The 21,275-nt window shown below is 51.6% G+C and overlaps 2 protein-coding genes across 4 annotated transcripts in view; one reads left to right on the top strand and one right to left on the bottom strand.

Moving 5' to 3' along the window:
• The window catches only part of Slc39a11 (solute carrier family 39 member 11), a 324,266-nt gene extending 314,275 nt beyond the window's left edge, over positions 1-9,991 (bottom strand). Inside the window, exon 1 of one of the 2 annotated variants that reach the window (XM_042672865.1) lies at positions 9,831-9,991. The gene's annotated coding sequence lies outside the window, so the exon portion shown is untranslated. The remainder of the gene's footprint in view (positions 1-9,830) is intronic. The other variant, XM_042672859.1, reaches the window with a different exon arrangement.
• Positions 8,948-21,238, top strand: Cog1 (component of oligomeric golgi complex 1). Of its 2 annotated transcripts, none has more exons than XM_042672790.1 (14): positions 8,948-9,272; positions 11,049-11,290; positions 11,443-11,624; positions 11,769-11,939; positions 14,005-14,161; positions 14,560-14,770; positions 14,986-15,777; positions 16,110-16,256; positions 16,581-16,742; positions 17,830-17,957; positions 18,681-18,789; positions 19,335-19,444; positions 19,518-19,596; positions 20,633-21,238. In XM_042672790.1, the coding sequence occupies exons 1-14, from the start codon at positions 8,961-8,963 to the stop codon at positions 20,768-20,770; spliced, it is 2,940 nt and encodes a 979-aa protein (XP_042528724.1). In that variant the 5' UTR covers positions 8,948-8,960; the 3' UTR covers positions 20,771-21,238. The 2 variants fall into 2 exon arrangements, with proteins under 2 accessions (XP_042528724.1, XP_042528716.1); XM_042672782.1 differs by having other exon boundaries at positions 20,630-21,238.
• The last annotated feature ends 37 nt before the right edge of the window (positions 21,239-21,275 follow it).

The raw sequence follows: 21,275 nt of genomic DNA, 5'->3' as shown, positions 1-21,275 counted from the left end.
AAGCAAACCCTTATCTGAGTGTTTAATTCATTTCCAATGTGTGAATGCTGGGAACAGCCTTGAGGCAGTGTGTGTGTGTGTGTGTGTGTGTGTGTGTGTGTGTGTGTGTGTGTGTCTGCCAGTCTTGGGGCTTGAACTCAGGGCCTGGGCACTGTCCCTGAGCTCCTTTCGCACAATGCCACTTCTGGCTTTTTCGGTTCATGTGGTACTGAGGACTCAGACCCAGGGCTTCATGCATGCTAGGTAAGCACTCTACCACTGAGCCACCTTCCCAGCCCCCCATGTTTTTACTTTTATCCAGCAGTTCCTCTAGGCAGGAGCCGCGGGGGTATGGGTTCAAGTCATAGCTGAAGCAGCTGTCTCTACTCAGGCTGAGAACAGCATCTCCAGAGACGCTCCCCGACGCCCGCCCCTCCCAACGACCCCCACGCTTGCCACGCAGCACCCACCAGTGATCTGGTTGTTCTCGCCCACACATATCACGGCAGACCTGACTGTGTTTAAAAACAAGAGCTAAATATTAACCAAGACCTAACCACCAACCATAAAGCATTATTGATTCTCCTAAGCTAGAAGTGATTGTGATGCCATTAAAATAAAAAATGCTGGGCCTGGATCACCCGGCCCAGTGAGCAGCCAACTCCTACTGGACAAAGACTTGAAGCATGAGAGAGCTGCGGACATGGATGCTTCCGGTAGGTAGTCACAGGTACACAGGTGGATACACGTCATGTAACTTTGCTCTCTTTGGGGTACCATGAAGAAGGCAGGTGGGGGGGGGGGTGGAATGGGCCTTTGTGACAGATACCAGTGTCAGTCCCCAGAGGGGACAGTACCTTTCCTGATGTCACTAGGACCAGGAAGCAGAAAAGGAATGCCCTAATGAAAGGCACCATTGTGCTGGCCCTGGGCAAACGCCTGCTAAGAGGTGGGCTACAGTCAGCCTAGCACCCGTGGCTCACACCTGTCATCCTAGCTACTCAGGTGGCTGAGATCTGAGGATCGCAGTTCAAAGCCAGCCCAGGCAGGAAAGTCTGTGAGACTCTTATCTCTAATGAAACACCAGAAAACCAGAAGTGGCTTTGTGGCTCAAGTGGTAGAGCGCTTGCCTTGAGCTGAAGAGCTGAGGGAAGCGCCCAGGCCCAGAGTTCAAGCCCCACGACCAACCAAAAAAAAAAAGAAGAGAGATGCTCAGTGAGCCCACCCTTGGCACTGCCAGGCCTGCCAGAGAGTACACCTAACAAAGTACAGACTGCATGGAGCCCAGAGGCAGCAGACCCGTCTCAGGAGAGGAAGCCCCATCTGCTCTCTGGGGGCTATGGGTCAACTCATTAGGGACACCAGGGGGCAAGCACTGCCATCCCTGGACTGCTTCTTGGGCAGCTGGCATATCTATCCCTGCCCTCAGGTAAGAAAATAGGTTCATGTTGAGTGAGCTGATATTTTTTTCTCAAGTCTAATTTTTAAGAAGCACAAATCACCTTTGTACAATATAAGCAAGACTTGGCTGTTTTTTTTAAATCTTTTATTCTTCTTCTAGTGGTACTGGGATTTGAACTCAGACCCTCACGCTCTCTCAGTTTGCTTGCTTGGCACTCTACCACTTGAGCTATGCCACTAGCCCTGCTTTTTGCTGGTTATTTTGGAGATGAAAGTTTAATGGGCTGTTTTGTCACAGCTACTTGAGAGACTGGAGTTGGAGTCTCCCCTGAGCCCTGAAGTTTAAGACCAGACTAAACAGCATAGAGAAACCATATGTTAAAAAAAAAAAAAAAAGTTGCCAGCAGCAGTGCTCAGGCCTGTAATCCTAGGCCTTAGATCTCAGGAAGCTGAGATCTAAGGATCAAAGTTCAAAGCCCACCCAGGCAAGAAAGTCAAAGAAAAAGAGACTCTTATCTCTAATTAACCACCAAAAAAACTGGGAGTGGAGCTGTGGCTCTAGCCTTGAGCAAAACCACTTAACTCCCAGGCTCTGAGTGCAAACCCTAGGACCAGCACCAAAAAAAAAAAAAAAAAAAAGCCAGGTGCTGGTGGCTCACGCCTGAAATCCTAACTACGCTGGAGGCTGAGATCTGAGGATCTCAGTTCAAAGCTAGCCCGGGCAGGAAGTCCATAAGACACATCTCCAATGAATCACCAGAACACCAGAAGTAGCACTGTGGCTCAAGTGGTAGAGTACTTGCCTTGAGCTAAAAAGCTGAGGGACAGCGCCCAGGCCCAGAGTTCAAGCCCCATGACCAACAAAAAAGAAAAAGGAAAAAACATTAAAGTCAACAGGGGTCAGATACTGTCAGTGAGGCAGGTGGGGACAGGTGGCCTCTGAATTGGCAGTAACATTTCTTTAGTTCATTTCCTATACCATACCTCCCACTCCACATTGCAATAGTGTTCTCAGGCTGGGCATGGTTGCTTTGTGCCTAAAATCCCAGCACTAGGAGGGAAGAGGCAAAGCACTCAAGGTGTGATGGTCATACCTATAATCCTAGCTACTCACAAGGCAGAGATAGGAGGCTCACAGTCCAAAACCAGTCCAAGCAAAAGTCAGTGAAGCTCTATCTCAAAAACAAGGCAGATATGGTGGTGTATCCTGCAATTCTAGTTATTCAAGAGGTCTGGGGAGGGGGATGGCTGTTCCAAGGCTAGCCCAGGCAAAAATTAAAAACAAACTGAATGGCTGGGGGCGTGGCTCAAGCAGTAGAGCATCTGCCTAACAAGTCAGAATCTCTCTTTCTCTCCACACACACACACACACACACACACACACACACACATGCACACACAAACAAACTTGTCATTCCAATACACTGATGAGGGCTATGATAAAAATACAGACAATAAAGAACAGCGGTCAAGGGTGTGGCTTCCAGAGGCAGCTTTTACACCTCGCTGCTTCACACCTAATTCTACTTCCTCAATGATTTGTGGCAAATCAGAACCCTGCGCAAAGCTGATTTCCTCCTCAGTAAACAGGTAAGAATGAGATTTGGCTCAGGAGGTTTCTGCACAGAGAGAATCGGATACAGTTGTTCTTATTCAGGGGTTGTGGCAGTGGATAACATATAGTGAGCACTTGACAAATGGGAGTGTTTCCTTTTCCTTTCTAGTCGTGGGGCTTGAACTTGGGGCCTGGGCGCTGTCCCTGAGTTCTTTCACTCAAGCCTAGCACTCTACCACTTGAGCCATAGCACCATTCCCATTTTCCGGTGGTTACTTGGAAAATAAGCATCTCACAGACTTTCCTTCCCTGGCTGGCTTTGAATGGTGATCCTTAGATCTTAGCCTCTACAGTAGATAGGACTATAGGCATGAGCCAGTGCCTGGCAGGAGTGTTTATTTCTTTACGCTGGGGTGGTCCAGGCAGACTTCCTGGAGGAGTTAAGTGTTGTGTGACAATATGGCAGAAGAAAGAGCAAGAAAGGTTTGAAGAAGGGACTGGGAATGTGGCTTCATGGTAGAGTGCTTGCCTAGCATGCATGAAGCCCTGGGTGGAGACCTAACGGAGGGAGTGTGGGGGGGACCGGAGACGACGGTGGATACAACAAATACTGAATGCCAGGACACTTCACTGCGAGAGAGAGGAAGACAAGGAACACTCCAAGTGTTCTGATAGGATAAGAAACACAAGAGAATACTTTTTTTGGGGGGGAGGAACGGGGTGGGGGGTCTGTCATGGGGCTTGAACTCTGGGCCTGGGCGCTGTCCCTCAGCTCTTCAGCTCAGGGCTAGCACTCTACCACTTGAGCCACAGCGCCACTTCCGGTTTTCTGGTGGTTAATTGGAGATAAGAGTTTTATAGCCTTTCCTGCTTGGGCTGGCTTTGACCCACGATCCTCAGATCTCAGCCTCCTGAGTAGCTAGGATGACAGGCGTGAGCTACTGGCGCCCTGCTGTTAGAAAGAAAATAATGTGAAAAAGGAGGTAAGGTCCTAAGAGCAGTGGGAGGCCCGGGGCCAGGGGCTATGCCTGTTATCCTAGCTACTTAGGAAGCTGAGCTAAAGAGTTAGATCATGGTTCAAGGCCAGTATGAGCAGACTGCCTCCAAAATAAGCAGAAAGAGGCTGAGCTTGAGCCATGGCTTGAGTGGTAGTGTGCCAGCCAAACAAGCAAGCTAAATGAGAAGACCCGAGTTCAAGGCCTGGTACTGCCAAAAGAGAGACAGACAAGAAAGGATCAAACAAATGAACGAAGGAACAAGGGAAAAGAAGGGAAGGGAAGGAAAAGGAGGTAGTTTGAAAGAGTAAGAGCTTGCTGCGCAGTCACTGGGCTTTGCTAAGATAGCTCACATGCCCCCCGCAAGCCAGCACAGAGCCAGTTTTCACAGGAGAGGTTCAGTGAAGAGTGTAAGGCGTGGAGTGTGAATCTCTAGTCGGGTGCTAAAGACGTGTGCAGCCCAGACAAGCGGACTCCCTTCAGGGTCACGCCTGCCTGGCTATTTGTTGAAGGCTGTGTCTCAGGTATATGCAAACAGTTACGTCAAATACACACCCCACAAATACCACAAATGTCACCTCCAGTGGACACAAGCTGATAAACAGAGCCATAAAGATAAGATGTCAAGACAACTGGATTAGTCCCTCTTAATCTCATTTTCCTCGCAGCCCAGAGCAAGCACCAAAAGTCTCAAAGCCACCTAGCAATCAACAGGCAATCGGGCAATCGACAGGCAATCACGTCGAATTCATGCAGTCCCACGGGACTTTTATTGACAATTTGTCCTTTGCTGTATCCTTTCCCTCTTCTTCCTCTTCTCTGTTCATTTTGATCAGACTCAACCCTCTCCTCTTCCTTTCTTGTTTCTTCCCTCTCCATCTTTCCTAGCTTAACGAGAGTTCGTTTCTTTCTTTCTCTCTTCCTTTCCCTTTCTTTCTTTCTTTCTTTCTTTCTTTCTTTCTTTCTTTCTTTCTTTCTTTCTTTCTTTCTTTCTTTCTTTTCCTTCCTTCCTTCCTTTCTCTCTCTCTCTCTCTCTCTTTCCTCTTTTTATTTGGTCAGTCATGGGGCTTGATTTCTAGGCCTGGGCACTGTCCTTGTGTTCTTCAGCTCAAGGCGAGCACTCTACCACTTGAGCCACCACAGCACCACTTCCCATTTTCTGGTAGTTAATTGGAGATAAGAGTTTCATGGACTTTCTTGCCCAGGCTGGCTTTGAACTATGATCCTCAGATCTCAGCCTCCTGAGTAGCTAGGATTACAGGCATGAGCCACTGGTGCCTGGCTCAGAGTTTCAGTTTCTTAGAGTTTCATTTTTCTGAGTTTGATTTTCCTGTCTCTTCCATCTTTTTTTCTGGGTGCAGGTAGAAGACTCCCAGGACCACTGTTAAGATGCTGCATGTGGATGTGCAGAAATGCAGCCACCTTACATCAGAAAGATGCTTTGGAAGCAGGGCTGAGGAGGAGGTGTGGAGGGTAGGCCTCAGCTTTTATTGCTTTCATGATTTCAGTATTAAGCAACCTGTGAGCTCCGACCCCCAGACCTTTTCCAGTGCAGCCTCTGTGGAGCCCTGTTGTGATTATGTGATAAAGCTGCATGGCCAATTTCGCAAGTATTCATTGTATCATTTGGTCTGAGAGCCAAAGTCTATTGTACCCTTTCCCAGATGCTAGACTATGCACTGCACTTGATATCTGTAAAATCTTGGTTAGGTAGTTTCCTTTCACTGTAACAAAATGCCAGAGGCAATTAGTGAATCAAGAGAAAAGTTTTGCCAGGCACCAGTGGCTCACATCTATAATTCTAGCTACTCAGGAGGCTGAGATCTAAGGATTGCAGTTCGAAGCCAGCCCAGCTGAAAACTCTCTGTGAGACTCTTATCTCCAATTATCCCATTCAAAAACCGGAATTGGAGCTGTGGTTCAAAGTGGTAGAGCACTAGCCTTGAGCAAAAGAGCTCAAGGACAGCGCCCAGCCCCTGAGTTCAAGTCCCACAATGGACAGAGAGAGAGAGAGAGAGTTGATTGATTTGGGCTGACAGTACAGAAGGAACATGATTGGTTGGCCTTGTTGCTTTGGACCTGTGGTAAGGCGGCAGAGCATGACACTAGGATGAGGCAGAGCAAAACTACCCACCTTATAGCTAGAAAGCAGAAACAGAGCCTCATAATCCCTTGCCTGTCACACCCCCAGAGACCTGAGACCGCCTAAGGGCCCCCACCTCTCAGAGCCCACCACCTCCCAACAGCACCCCACCAGGGACCAAGCCTAGCACATGGCCCACTGGGGGACATTCAGTACCCAAACTATGGCAGAAGCCTTCCATTTTAACCATTATTGCGACTTGATTTATATCTTCCTATTAAAAATAAGGAGGGGCCAGATGGGGTGGGGCATGCCTGTAATCCCAGCAGCTGGAGGCTGAGGCTGGAGGAGCCTGAGAGAAAGCGCGAATGTCAGAGTACATCCCAGACAGGAGGGACAGCAGCCCTCCAGCTGGCAACACCTGAATACAAGGTGTGGCCATTCCACGTAGCAATCTGTCTCCATGTCCCTAGAGATCCACTCCAGTTTGAGTCCCAACTGCCTGTATAACTCACTGCAGAGACCCTTCCTTAGGCCAAGGACAGGGAGCGGTGTGGAGACCATCCAGATGTTGCTAGGAATTAACTAGGCCTATGGCCCTTTATAGTTGGAATTTTTTCTTCTTTTTTTTTTGCTGGGCCGGGGGCCTGGGCATTGTCCCTCAGCTCTTCAGCTCAAGGCTAGCGCTCTACTACTTGAGCCACAGCGCCACTTCTGGCTTTTTCAGCTTCTGTGGTGCTGAGGAATGGAACCCAGGGCCTCATGCATGCAAGGCAAGCGCTCTACCACTGAGCAACTTTCCCAGCCCCGATTTTTTTTTTCTGAAGTGAATCGTGGGACTAAGTCAGAAGATCAAGGATTTCTTCTAGAGTCAGACTGACTGGAGCTAAGTAGCTCTGTGACCTTAGACAGGACACTTGATCCTGGGCTTTTGTTTTGTTTGCTGGTACCAGAATTTATGCTCAAGACCTCCAGCTCACTCAGCTTCCTTGCTCAAATAGTGTGCTACTGCTTGAGCCATGCTCCAGTTGTGCTTTTTGCTGGTTGTCTTAGAGATGGAATCTCACAACCTTTTCTGCCCAGGCTGATTTTAAATCATGATCCTTCAGATCTCACTTTCCTGAGTACCTAGGATTATCTCTAATTACCAGCAAAAAGCCAGAAGTGGAGCTGTGGTAGAGCACCAGTCCAGAGCAAAAAAGCCAAGCAAGAGATCAAGGCCCTTGAGTTCAAACCCCAGTATTCATAACAACACTTAAGCAAAAAGACTTCAATGTCTCATTGCAGCCACCAGCACAGTGCCTGGTCTGGCAGCTGAAGCTCTGGTTTTGCTAGTTCATGCTAATATGCAGAAGTGGACAGGAGGGGACGCTTCTTGGATGCAGAGGGGAAAGGAGGCTTGGAGAGGAAATCTTCCAGTGGTCCAGTGTCTCAGGCTTAAAGTTTTAAACTGCCTCCGCCAGTGTTCTCTCTGAGAGAAGAGAAACAACAGCGACCTCTGCAGGACAGTTGGGGGAACTTGGTCAGGGAGACAGAAGAAAGGCAGGTAGGAACAAAGCTCTCTCAGTGGAGAACATCAGCTGGTGCACCCGCCTTTGCTCTACCTGAAACCGCAGGTGCCATGCACAAACACAAACCACTGCACGTAAAGCCCCAGCCTCATCCTGAACTTAGAAGCTGAAAGTGTGGCACTCAATCAAGGCATACGACAGAAGTTGAGTGCCAGTGGCTCACACATGTAATTCTAGCTACTCAGGAGGCTGAGATCGGAGAATCGCGATTTGAAGCCAGCCCCGGCAGGAAAGTCCATGAGGCTCTTAACCATCAAAAAATGCCGAAAGTGGAGCTGTGACTCCACTTGAGCAAAAAAGATCAGGGACAGCACCCAGGCCCCGAGTTCAAGCTCCAGGATCAGCACACAAGCATGTACATGCACACACACACACACGCCTGCCACAGTCATCCTGGGAGGGCTATCCTGTGGATCCACACAGCTGCCACTTGAAATGGCCTTAGTCACAGAGCTGCACTAGTTAAAGTCTCTGCCCGACGGTGCCTGGGGTACCAGCCCTATGGAGTTTCCTCGATGTCTCTCGCCCCCATTCAAAGCCCCAGGCTATGTCCGGAGGGCCCAGCCTGCACCACAGCTGTGAAATAAGTTTTGGAGTTAGCTCCTGCCGGACGGAGATGAATTCCCCAAACCCAAAGCACAGATTCTGCACATTCTGGGTAGCCGACTATCTGCAGAATGGAGCTGCGGAAGCGCAGCCCGGCCGCCAGGGGGCGCTCTGGGCTCGAGAGAGAGACCGACAAGTAGACAGGGTCAGAGCCGTCCCTAGCTGGGTGACCCGGGGATGGTAAATGAAATCCCCCAGGTCTAGGTGACGCACAGGGGTGGTGTGTACAGCAAATTAAATGATCTCGTGTACAGGCCTTGAAAACTATGCTCAATAATGTTCTGCCTCTCAGGATTTCTGGGACCTATCTGGTAAAGATGGTATTCTCATGGGTTAAGCACCAGCCTTGCAAACATGAAGTCTTGAGTTCAAATCCTAGTATTGCACACACAAAAAAGAGGAGAAACAACGGTGCTGTCTGTATTGCCAGGATACTGCGAGGTAAAGTAGAATACGGTACGCTGCGGTCTCCGCGGGCGGGCGGGCACTGGGGCTGCCCGGCGGCGGCGAGTCTCCGCGGGCGGGCGTCTTCCATGTTCTTCCCCACTTTGGAAGAGCTCCGGGTGCGCCAGGAGCGATTTCAAGTCAGGGCGAAGATGCGGGTCTTCCCGCGCAGGGCCAGGCCACGCCCCCTCCGCCACGCCCCCTCCGCCACGCCCCCCCGTGCCCGGAACAAACATGGCTCCCAGAAGCGCTTCCGCCTTCGTCCACGATGGTGAAGGGGCGGGGCCAGAGGGCGGAAGTGGCCCGTGGTGGCGGAGCCGTACACCATGGCGGCCACGGCCGCCTCCCCGGCGCTGAAGCGGCTGGATCTGCGCGACCCCGCGGCGCTTTTCGAGACGCACGGGGCGGAAGAGATCCGCGGGCTGGAGCGCCAGGTCCGGGCTGAGATCGAGCACAAGAAAGAGGAGCTGCGGCAGATGGTGGGCGAGCGGTACCGCGACCTGATCGAGGCGGCCGACACCATCGGCCAGATGCGACGCCGCGCCGAGGGGCTGGTGGACGCGGTGCGGGCCTCCGACCAGCACTGCGCGCGCCTCCGCCTCCGCCAGGCCGGCCCGGCCGCGCCGCGGCCTCCGCAGGTCAGCCCCGACCCCGCCGGTCAGCCCCGACCCCGCCGGTCAGCCCCGACCCCGCCGGTCAGCCCCGACCCACTGGTCAGCCCCGACCCCCCCGGTCAGTCCCGACCCCCGCCGGTCAGCCCCGACCCCGCCGGTCAGCCCGACCCCCGCCGATCAGCCCCGACCCCCGCCGATCAGCCCCGACCCCGCCGGTCAGCCCCGGTCAGCCCCGACCCCGCCGGTCAGCCCCGGTCAGCCCCGACCCCGCCGGTCAGCCCCGACCCCGCCGGTCAGCCTGACCCCCGCCCATCAGCCCCGGTCTTGCCGGCCAGTCGCGGCCCCCGCCGATCAGTCCCGGTTAGCTCTGACCCCGCCGGTCAGCCCCGACCCCGCCGGTCAGCCCGACCCCCGCCGATCAGCCCCGACCCCGGCCGATCAGCCCCGACCCCGCCCATCAGCCCCGGTCTTGCCGGCCAGTCGCGGCCCCCGCCGATCAGTCCCGGTTAGCTCTGACCCCGCCGGTCAGCCGCGGCCCCCGCCGGTCAGTACCGCCCCGCCCCGCCGCGGCCCCGCGCTCACCTCCGGCCCCCGCGGCCTACTGAGCCCGCACGCTCCTTTCCCGGCGCCCCCGCAGCAGTTCCTTCAACAGCTTCGCCGACTTCCGGGCTGGGCTCCCCCGCCCGGTGTAGCTGGCAGCGCCGGGGTCCCTGCACTGTCCCTGGGCACCTCACCGCTCCCTGGCTTCCGTCCCCGACCGTGGTTCTCCCGGAGCAGATTTGCCCCGTGCGCACACCTGCCTTCCCCGCGAGCCCTGCCTTCCTCATCCCAGCTTCCTGGCTCGCCTTCCGCGATGCCAGCCAGCTGCCTCGCCGTCCGGGGCTGTGGGAAGCCAGCGCCAAACCCCAAGCCTCCCCTTTCATTGTGGGGAGCTCAGGCTCTTCTTGTCGTCAAGAGATGACCTGTCTTCTCAGGTCATCTTGTCTCCCACCGACCCCCAACTTTACTGTTAGTGGAAGGTGGGGGTGGGGGATACATGTCTGGATATTGGAGCAGCTTCTCTAATGGACGTTAATCCAGATGACACAGTGAAATAGGAATTTACCCTTATCCTGGGAGAGCTGATGACAGGGAAGAAGACACTGTGGAAGTGCCCTCTCCTTGCCACCTGAAACTTTCTTTTTCTTTTCTTTTTTTTTTTTTTTTTTGGGGGGGGGGGTCTGGTCGTAGGGCCTGAACTCTGCTTCAGCTCTTCAGCTCAGGCTCAAGGCTAGCGCTCTACCACTTGAGCCACAGCGCCACTTCCGGCTTTTTTCTTGTTGCTTATGTGGTGCTGAGGAATTGAACCCAGAGCCTCATGCATGCAAGGCAAGCGCTTTACCACTGAGCCACCTTCCCAGCCCACCTGAAACTGTCTTAATGCTACCAGGGTTTCGGAAAAATCCACGCCCAGTACACTGTGCTGGCACAACTGTTGATACAAGCATAGAAGGTAGAGAGTCCTTGGGAGATTTTAAGTGTATGTCTCCTGCAGGAGGCCAGACTTTGCTATGACTGAGTGATTTTTCTTCAAGCTTATTTTAGGGCTTATGGGCTGGAGGTGTGGTTCCAGTGGTACACCAGGCATGAATGGAAAAAGCCCAGCAAAGGAGAAGGCAGAGCACTGACTTAAACGGCTTAGTTTCCCGGAGTAACGCACACTTGTAACACAGCTGCTCGGGGAGGCTAACACAGGAAGATCTTGAACTCCAGATTAGGCTGAGCACATGTGTTCTGACTTTGCTCTATCCTTCCCTGCAGCCCAAGCTGCCATCCCAGGAGCAGTTCTACAGCATGGCTGCTCAAATCAAGCTGCTCTTAGAGATCCCTGAGAAGATCTGGAGTGCCATGGAAGCCTCTCAGTACCTTCACGCCACAGGGCTCTACCTGCTCTGCTGCCACCTTCACTGCCTGCTGCAGCTGGACTCTAGTTCCCGACACAGTCCCATCCTCTCCCGGTTTCCTATACTCGTCCGGCAGGTGGCAGCAGCCAGCCACTTCCGGTAAGTAGATCCCAGCATAACCGTCTTCTCTAGTCATGGACACCCATGTGGGCCTCCCCCCTACACTCTCATGTAATCTGTTCCTTCTTGATATCCTAAGGCCTTCATTCAAGATGCTGAAGAGTCTCTTTGATCTTTCTTGCATCTTCTAGGTCAACCATTTTGCATGAAAGCAAGATGCTGCTCAAGTGCCAAGCCGTATCTGACCAAGCTGTGGCTGAGGCCCTCTGCTCTATAATTCTCTTAGAGGAGAGTTCTCCCCGGCAAGCCCTCACCGACTTCCTGTTGGCTAGAAAGGCAACTATTCAGAAACTTCTCAAACAGCCACGCCACGGTGGGTGTGGCTCCTTTCCAAACATTAGTCCTTAAACTTGGGATGAACAGAGTGAGGGATGAACAGAGTGAGCTGAGAGAGATTGAGTACTCTTTTAACTTTGCTAAAGGAAACTGTTCAAAAGAGGACTGTTGCTTCTCCTAGGTGCTGGCATCAAAGCCCAGATTTGCTCATTAGTGGAGTTACTGGCCACCACTCTGAACCAGGCTCATGCCCTTTTCTACACCACATCTGAAGGTCAGTTGCCAGATCCGTCCCTGCCCTGTGGCTTGCTATTTTCTACTCTGGAGACCATCACAGGCCAGCATCCTCCTGGTGAGTTCTTAGCCAACCTTCTTCCTGTTTCATTTACCTGATCCTTCCCTAGCGTCTGCCACGTGCCAGCCCCTGGGGATGGAGCAATGAGTGGGACAGATGGGGCCCCTTCCTTTGGAAGGCCACAGTCTGTTGGTGGAGACAGATGTTGGACTCACAAGAATGAAGTGTTTGATGTCAGTGTCCATCATTGCTATCAATGCAAGGTACCAACTGCCTTAGGAACATTGAATGGAAAGATCTTGGGAAGGCATAAGGGAGGAGTGATTTTTGAACCAGGAGTGAGTCAAGGCAAGGAAGAGAGTTCCTGAAGTAAGTTAGTCACAAGGAAGAGAGTTCCAGATAAAGGGAAGAAGAGTTGCAAAGTCTTGAGGCAAGAGGAAGTTAGTGTGTTTGTCTGAAGAGCTGAAGCAAGCCAGGGAGGCTGGGGTCTGTGGGGAAAGAGGGGGAGGGAAGCTTGAGAAGACCAGAGGAGTGGCTGCCTTTGGAGCTTGGACTACAAAGGGCAATGGATAGCCTGCCAGCACCTTCCAACCTGGTGTGGTCCCTGTGCTACGTGTTCCTATGTGTCCCATACTGCTGTTGGGCAGCATTTATCCCAGCTGTTATTAAACATTACTAATTCTTATGAGGAGTAGAACCCCATGGGGTAGAGGGATGCTGCAGAATCGGTCACTATGGTCCAGGTTGACTTGGACCAGAGAAGCTGGGATTGGGAGGGAACTGTAGCGACAGGCTAAGAGAATAGCTCAGACATCTATCAAAGGGGAGGATGTTTGATGGTGGCTGGGCTGTTGTATAGGGTGTGGGAAGAGAGATGACAAAGTTAATTAGGAAAGGAGCTGCTTTGGATAAGCTGGGGTTGGGTTGAAAATGTGGCACTGGAGGAGATAGGAATGGGTCTAGGGAGTGCATGATGATTCTGGGCTCAGACCAGAGCAGAGAAAGGTCTGCTTGGAGACATGTACCTGCAGTGTGTCTGTGTATGATGGTGTTTTAGTTGTGGAAATGGATGAGACCAATAAACAAAACAAGATTGCATGATCCCTTGGAATTCTAGGACTCCTGAAACATAGGAAAAGTGGACCAAGGAGATGGAGCAAAGACAGGAAAAGAAAATAAGGTGTGGGGTCTGGGAAGGTGGCTCAGTGGTAGAACACTTGCCTTGCATGCATGAGGCCCTGGGTTTGATTCCTCAGCACCCATAAGCAAAAAGAAAAAAGCCGGAAGTGGCACTGTGGCTCAAGTGGTAGAGCGCTAGCCTTGAGCTGAAGAGCTGAGGGACAGTGCCCAGGCGCTGAGTTCAGGCCCCACGACCGGACCAAAAAAAAAAGAAAGAAAGTAAGGTGTGGTCATAGCCAAGCGGTTATTCCCAGGAGAGTCAGGACCCCTTCCACCGCTTCCCTCTGCCCACGTGCAGGTAATAGGTTATCCTGCTTTCAAAAGATGAGTATTGACTAATCTGTCCTGGAATTGGAAAGCAAGCACGAGACCTTTGAACTCTGTCCTTCAAACCCTGAGAGCCTTCAGGGACAGGCTCCTCCCAGAGCTGCCCAGCACTGGCTGTGCGCAGCTGCCAGTGATGGAGCTGATCCACAAGGGACATAGGGTGGCGCACAAAAGGGATGTAATGAAAACATCAGGGACTGCTGGGCATGGCGCTGTCCACCTGTATGTAGCCCATAGCTGCTCAGGAAGTAGGCAGATGTGCTCAGGAAGTAGGCAGATGAACTACTGGACCCAGGGCTGGCGGCCAGCCTGGGCCCGGTAGCAAGACCCCAGTAAGAATTTGAAAGTCATGTCAAGGACTGCACAGCTCTTATTTCTTCCTTCTCCTTCTTTGGTCCTCACTCCTTTCTCCTAGCCTGTGCCATTCTTCTCAGCCATAGGGCGGCCATGGTCGTAAGGAAACTGCCACTCCCTGATGAGGGAGGCCGGAATATATGCTGTCTTCTTCTTTCTCCTCCAAGGGTCCATTTTGACCTGAGCAGAAATTCCCTGTAGGTCCCTTTGTAATGCACTGTTCAGAATGGCCTCTATTTCTTCCTGTGTGGCTCTTCCATAGGAAAGGGCTTCAGCGTGCTAAAAGAGGACGTGAAGCTCTGCAGCTGGTCCCGGCACCTGCCAGCGTCCATCGCTGAGTTCCAGCCTACCCTCCGAACCCTTGCACATCCCATCAGCCAGGAATACCTGAGAGACACGCTACAGAAATGGATCCACATGTAAGCAGACAGAAGAGGAATCTTGAGACTGGCATTTGCTCTATGCAGACCCTGGTGTGGTCAGAAAAGGGGCCATGAGGCATGGGCAGAGAATCTCAGAATCACCTGGGTGATTACATCAGGCTCCAACCCATGGCAAACAGCCCACCTTCATGGGATTTAGCACATACTGTGGGAGAACCAGGGAAGAATTTGTCTTTCAAAATATTATATAGAGGCTGGGAATGTGGCTCAGTGGTAGAGTGCTTGCCTAGCATGCATGAAGCCCTGGGTTCGATTCCTCAACACCACATAAACAGAAAAAGGCTGGAAGTGGCACTGGGCTCCCGCTATTTTTCTGAGTAATGTTATGAAAACCCCAAAATTGGTAGAGCCCCAGGAAAATGGTCTTATTACAGGTGTAACGAAGACATTAAGACTGGGATCACCAACCTGCTCTCATACGTGAAGACCATGAAAGGCCTGGCAGGGATCCGAGATGCCATGTGGGAGCTGCTGAGCAGCGAGCTGGCGGGTCCTGGCTGGGAGGTGGTGAGCCGGCGGCTGCTGGAGAAGCCACTCTTGTTCTGGGAGGACATGATGCAGCCACTCTTCCTGGACCGCTTACAGGTGAGGTGGACAGTCACACCAGCCACCAATGTGTGGCCATCCCTAGTGTGGCCTTTTGAATGTCGCAAGTCTTCCAGGTTCTGGAGCCGTCAGGTAGCCACAGCATCCTCTGAGCCACACCGCGTTACCTCTGAATGCAGGACAGATTGCCCATCATTGCACTTGTTTTGAACTCTCCAAAGGAAGTGACTAGAGCTCTCCTCCTTCTCTTTTAGACTCTGACAAAAGAAGGCTTCGAATCCATCTCCAGTAGCTCCAAAGAACTCTTGGTGTCAGCTTTGCAGGAACTCGGGAGCAGCGCTGGCAGCTCGTCAAGCAAGCACATCCACTTGGAGCAGAACATGTCTCTCTTCCTCTGGTCTGAGAGTCCCAATGACCTGCCTGCCGATGCTGCCTGGGTCAGCGTGGCAAACCGGGGTCACTTTGCCAGTACTGGCCTCTCCATGAAAGCCCATGCAATTAGCCCTTGTGTACAGAACTTCTGTTCTGCCCTGGATTCCAGACTGAAGATGAAGCTGGATGACCTCCTGGCATACCTGCCCTCGGATGATGCACCACCACCCCAGGATGCCGCCCCCGGGCAGCAGTCCAAGAAGCCTGCCTTTGACAGGTACTCGGATGCTGCGACGGTGCAGGGCCTGCTGCAGACTCACTCTGTGGCCTGCATCCAACATATCATGGACTGCGTCCAGGCTGAGCTGCAGAGCCTCAGGGATGCCGTGCAAGGCCAGCAGGACATCCTCCGCGGCACCAAGCTGCACGCAGTTCTTTTCATGGCCAGACTCTGCCAGTCCCTGGGAGAACTGTGCCCCCACCTGAAGCAGTGTATTGTGGGGAAACCTGGGAGTGCTGAGAAGCCAGCGAAGGAGATGAGGGCTCCTAAAAAGCAGGGCAAGGGCCCGGCTCAGGAAATGCCTCCCGGGCAAGCCAAGTGGCAGGAAGTGAAGGAAGCCCTCCTGCAGCAGAGTGTGGCAGGCTACCAGGTCTGGAGCTCAGCAGTTGTCAAGGTGAGTTTTAAATCCTACCCCCGCCTGCCTCACATTTTCCTCCCCTCAGATGAGATGAAAGGTTTTCTGCCTGGACTGGGGAACCTGCTCTTCTGGGAGAATACCATAATCCCTCTACTCTCCTCTGGTCTCTTACAAGGTGACCTTCTAGCAGCAGTTCCTTCCCCTTGTGAAGTGGCCACTTATCCCCCACCCCAGCATGCCGTACTTAGCGCCATCACCACGCTGCCGTCTAAGCAGCTTAAGCTCGTCTCCAGATGATTGTTGTAAACAAACTTCAGAGGCCCCAAAGGACTTACAAGACTGTTCACCTGTTCTTTTTTTTTTTCCAGGTTCTGGTTCATGGTTTCACCCAGTCACTGCTTTTAGATGATGCTGGTTCAGTCCTGGCGACAGCCACCAATTGGGAAGAACTAGAAATTCAGGAGGAGACAGAGTCTGGAAGCAGCGTCACATCTAAGATCCGACTCCCCACACAGGTGGGCTGAGTAGCTAAAAGTGAGGTTTTTAATTACCATGGGGACAGCGTAGGTTAGCACCACTTAAGCAGCCGAGTCTATTAATGCTTCCATTTTGTACTATGGGCTCGGAGCTAATTAACCTCTTAACCTGAAGTGAAAGAGGCAGTGCACAGTACATGTGCTAAGTCAGCCCGGGATCACAGCAGGACGGGCTCGGGAAGGGCCCTGGACCTAGTGTTTGCCTTTGAAGAACATGTGTGTCATGTCCGAATCAATGTGCCCGTTTTTATTTCCTGTCGTCTTGGTGCAAGTTGGCAATATGATATTCTGTTGTCCTTCCAGCCCTCATGGTATGTCCAGTCCTTCCTGTTTAGCTTATGTCAGGAAATAAATCGCGTTGGAGGCCAGGCCTTACCAAAGGTGACCCTGCAAGAGATGCTGAAAAGCTGCCTGGCTCAAGTCATAGCTGCCTATGAGAAGCTGTCAGAAGAAAAACACACCATGGTAGGTGTCTGGTTGTTTGCCCATTAATAACAACAACAACAAAAAAAAAAAAGCAAAAAAACCCACACATAACCTAGCCTTTCCTTGGTTCTGAGCCACCCACACTAAGCCGTGGGGCTTATACACATGGTCCGTGGTGTTAGGCTCACACCTAACGTCACAGTGAGGAGGCGGACGAGGACAAGTGAAGGGACACTGCCGCTAGAGCTCACTGCAGGTTCTGGGCAAACCACTAACCTGGATCTCCTCAGCTATGTCTTCATCCATTAAGGGGAATTCCTCCCCAAGCCCACCTTCCAGTGAGGAGGGGAAGGGAAGGCCACAGCCAAGCTCAGAATGCTGGCACAAGAGTAGCTTCCCATTAAGGGAGTCCTTGTCTCTTAGCCTCCACTTGAACTCAGGGCCTGGGCACTGTCCCTGAGCTTTTCTGCTCAAAGCTAGTGCTCTACCACTTACGCCACAGCTCTACTTTTGGCTTTCTTGGTGTTTAATTGGAGATAAGAGTCTTGTGGACTTTCCTTGCTCGGCTGCCTTTGATACTCAATCCTCAGCTCCTAGCCTCCTGAGTAGGTAGGATGAAAGGTGTGAGTCACCAGCGCCTGGCTCTCCTGTGCCAGACAGTCCTGACTGGAGGAAGAATTTAGTCTTCTTGGGCTTTTGAACTCACAATACTCTATGACAGGAATCCTCAGTTCTTTTAGTCTGTTTCGATGGGTCTCATCTCACACCTGCTGTTAGGTTTTGTAGTTTTTTGCGGTTTTTTGGTCAGTCGTGAGGCCTGAACTCTGTGCTGGGCGCTGTCCCTAAGCTCTTCAGCTCATGGCTAGCGCTCTACCATTTGAGCTACAGTGCCACTTCCAACTTTTTCTGCTTATGTGGTGCTGAGGAATCGAACCCAGGGTCTCATGCATGCTAGACAAGCACTCTACCACTAAGCCACCTTGCCAGCCCCACGTTTTGTAGTTTTAAGACCAAGATTAAACCAGTGAGTACAAATAGCATCTCCTAAAATACCAAGCTATGGCCACGCCGGAACCCTTAGCTGCCCTGTCATAAAACACCTCAGCTGGCTGGAATTCCTCTACAGAAAGAAGGTGCTTTTCCTGTCACCCAGAATCGGGCCCTGCAGCTTCTCTATGACTTGCGCTATCTCAGCATCGTCCTGACGACCAAGGCAGAGGAGGCCAAGAGTGGCCGGAGCAAACCTCATGCCAGGTACTTTTCTTGAGCCCCAAGACAGCCTCTCCAATGCAAAACACAGGCAGTTCCCCATTTATGGCAGTGGCACAGTGGTCAGTAGAGAGCACACTACCAGCTATGAATGTGCGTTCTCAGGGACCATTGTAGGGTGTGCTCTCCCTCAGTCCCTACAGCAGCGCAGTGCTGCTGTGCTTCCATGTCAACTTAGGATACTTTTTGGCTTACGGTGGGCTTACTGTAATATGTCCCCTTCATAAGCGACGAACAAGCCAAATGTGGTAAATGTGGTAAACACCTGTGATTCTAGCATTTGTGCGGGGAGGCAGGAAGAATGCAAGTTCAAGGCCAGTCTGGCCTACATGGTAAGACCCTATCTCATAAATAAGCTGAACATCCGTAGCCCTTTTACTGAGAAGCCCCCAAAGCAAAAGCTAATCTCTTTGGCACGTGCACTAGGTTTATCTTAGTGAGTGCTGATAGGACCATTGTGTTAAATAATGGCCACCTGCTGGGCAAACCCCATGGTCAATTGAAGCAGGCAGAATCTCAGTTGTCTTGGTATCATTTGAGCTTAGTATCCATCCCCACCCCCCAAAAAAGTGGGAGGGTACATGGAACAGACTTGTCTCAAGCCAGTCAAAAACACTAAGCCAGCAATTCAGCTGAATCAAAGCCTCTGTCCAGATTCCCATAATAGCTGTAAAATACTGTTATTGTCTTTTATCTGGATCCTCTTAGAATAGAGAAAGTGACTGATGGTCTGGAAGCCCTCATTGATCCATTTGACCTGGATGTTTTCACGCCTCACCTCAACAGCAACCTCAACCGCCTGGTGCAGCGAACTTCAGTAAGTTCTAGTAGCAATGAAGCACGAGGACACTCCTCACCAGTGCTGGAACAGCAGAGCACAGTCAAGTCCTGAGGAGGGCTGGGTTAGGTAGAATCTCACAAGTTGGGGCATCCAGGATCTGCCCCCCGCCTTTTTTTTTGTCAGTCATGGGGCTTGAACTCTGGCCTTGGGTGCTGTCCCTCAGCTCTTCAGCTCAAGGCGAGCACTCTACCGCTTAAGCCACAGCACCACTTCTGGTTTTCAAGTGGTTTATTGGAGATAAGAGTCTCACAGACTTGCCTGCCAGGGCTGGCTTTGAACTGTGATCCTCAGATCTCAGCCTCTTGAGTAGCTAGGATTACAAGCGTGACCCACCGGCGCCTGGCCCCCCTTAGTTGTAAGTAATGTTTGCTACTGGTTTTACCCAGTCTTAGATGAGGAATAAAGAACCACAAGACTGAAACTCAGATCTGGGTAGTGGCAAAAAGCAGTTTGACCCTCTAAAAAATTATATTACTCATTGACCCCTCCCCATCTTGTGTGTTCCCTTTCTTGCCTGCCAGGTTCTCTTTGGATTGGTAACAGGTACAGAAAACCAGTTCACGCCCCGAAGCAGCACGTTCAACTCCCAGGAACCCCATAACATACTGCCTCTGGCCTCAAGTCAGATCAGGTAGGTGACTGCAGGAGGTGGGGCTGGGCCAAGGGCTGTCTGGCCATGCCTTAATTCTTCCTTCTCCTTGGAGGTTTGGACTCCTCCCACTGAGTATGACAAGCACCAGAAAGACCAAGTCAACTGGCAGAGGCATGGACACACAAGCCCAGGTGAGTGCCAAGAGCAAGAGGCCAGCCCTGTGGCTCCTGTCCTCTCTCCCACCAGCCACCCGGTCAGCTCCCTTGGAAATAACCAGTAAGAACTGAATGACAGTGCACTAGTGCTGCTTTTAATGGCGGCGCAATAGAAAAGTACAAGGTCTTGCTAGCTTGAGCTGATAGAAACTTTAAAAGACGCCAAGAGACACCACCAGATAGCCTCATGGTAGAAATGTTTCCCAGGCCGCAAGGCTATAGAAAATGTGCAGGACAGGATGGAGATGGTCACTTACACTTAGAAGGGTGAGCACTCTGATGGGACTTGCTCAAAGAAAATCCTTTTTCTGGGAATGGATTCGTCTTCAGTCTTTTAGTTGGGTGGGAATTAAAGTTTACTTTGCGTTTTACGTTTTCTGTTAATGCGTGTTTTGTTTCAGTAGGATGCTATCCATTAAGCCTGCGGGAATCCTCCTGGGTATTTCTGAATTGTGTTGTGTACATGTGTGTGCAGAGCTCAGCTTGTCTTATTACAGCATTTAGTTGTTTACTTTATTGTTAGACAAAATATTAGCAATGTATCCTATCCATATTCCCTGCCATCAAACTCATTAAAATCCAAAGTACTTGGCAAACATCTGGTTTTAAAATCTAGGAGACAGTAGTTTAAAAAACAAAACAAAAAACTTGCCATAGTCCCATGCTGCACATGTAGCACTACACTCCCTGGCACCGCCTAACACAAGTTTCCACGACCCACAGTGCCCTGCAAGTCCTTTCTAGTGGAGGAATGCCATGGAAGGGAATGCATGTTTTACTCTTCCCCAGTCCTGCTCTCCGATTTTACTTGGTCAGAGTAAAATCACATGCTGTTCCCCAGGGTCCTTTTCGCATACCAGCGTCAGCAAAATCCTCAAAGCCATACGCGCTTCCCAGTTCTGTGGCGTGCCTTGTGCGGCGTGGCCCCGAATGCAGTGCAGTGGGTGGGTGGGGGCAGGGCAGGCAGGAGGCTAGGTGGGCTCTAAGGCACTTCCTCTATATCCAATGGCAGGTTGAACCCCTGCCACTCTCGAGATCAGGTGACTCGGCGCATCCTGGCTCCTTGTTCAGACAGCTCCTCAGCGATGAAGACGACTCTTCTGCATCCTCATTATTCAAACTTGGCTGGCTCTCTAGTATGACCAAGTAACACGGAGAAACGCCCATCCTGTCTAAATAAACACTATTGCATTGTCTTTCCTAAAGGTGTCTCTGCTTGTTTGTTTCTAAACTCTACCTCTTTTCCATTTTGGTGGTGGAATGCGGTCCCTTAGTCTCCAGCAGGGATGACCTTATCAAGTTTCACCCACTTGTCAGGCACCAGGTCAGGCAGTGGGCATGCTCTTAGCATCCAGTCATCCATGCCTCAGTTACCTTGCCGGGTGGAGTTACCAGGAGCTGCTTATAGAGTCCAAGTAAGACAAAATCATGACATATTTTTTGATGTGGAAATTGCATTACTTCCTACTAAAGTTGGAGCAGCGCTGACAGACATTTTCTGCGGATACAGGAGCCTGAGGGACTCGCCCTGGAAACACTGCTGGCAGAGGAGGCAGGACTAGGGAGGCTGCTTCACATCCCGAGTGAATCCGGCTCAGCTTGCTCTCCAGTTCCAATGTCAGCATCCCTTCTCAGGCTAGCTGCACACAGAGGAA

The sequence above is a fragment of the Dipodomys spectabilis genome, unplaced genomic scaffold (assembly GCF_019054845.1).
Source record: "Dipodomys spectabilis isolate Male_0828 unplaced genomic scaffold, ASM1905484v1 ptg000018l, whole genome shotgun sequence".
In the NCBI taxonomy this organism is placed as follows: domain Eukaryota; kingdom Metazoa; phylum Chordata; class Mammalia; order Rodentia; family Heteromyidae; genus Dipodomys; species Dipodomys spectabilis.
Note: the sequence above shows the minus strand (reverse complement) of the source record. Positions and strands in the feature narration are given on the sequence as shown.

Coding starts and splice junctions, on each gene's coding strand:
- Cog1 (XM_042672782.1), top strand. CDS start 8,961: ATGGCGGCCACGGCCGCCTCCCCGGCGCTGAAGCGGCTGGATCTGCGC. Junction 9,273..11,048: donor CCGCGCCGCGGCCTCCGCAG/GTCAGCCCCGAC, acceptor CCTTCCCTGCAG/CCCAAGCTGCCATCCCAGGA. Junction 18,790..19,334: donor GCCTGGTGCAGCGAACTTCA/GTAAGTTCTAGT, acceptor CTTGCCTGCCAG/GTTCTCTTTGGATTGGTAAC.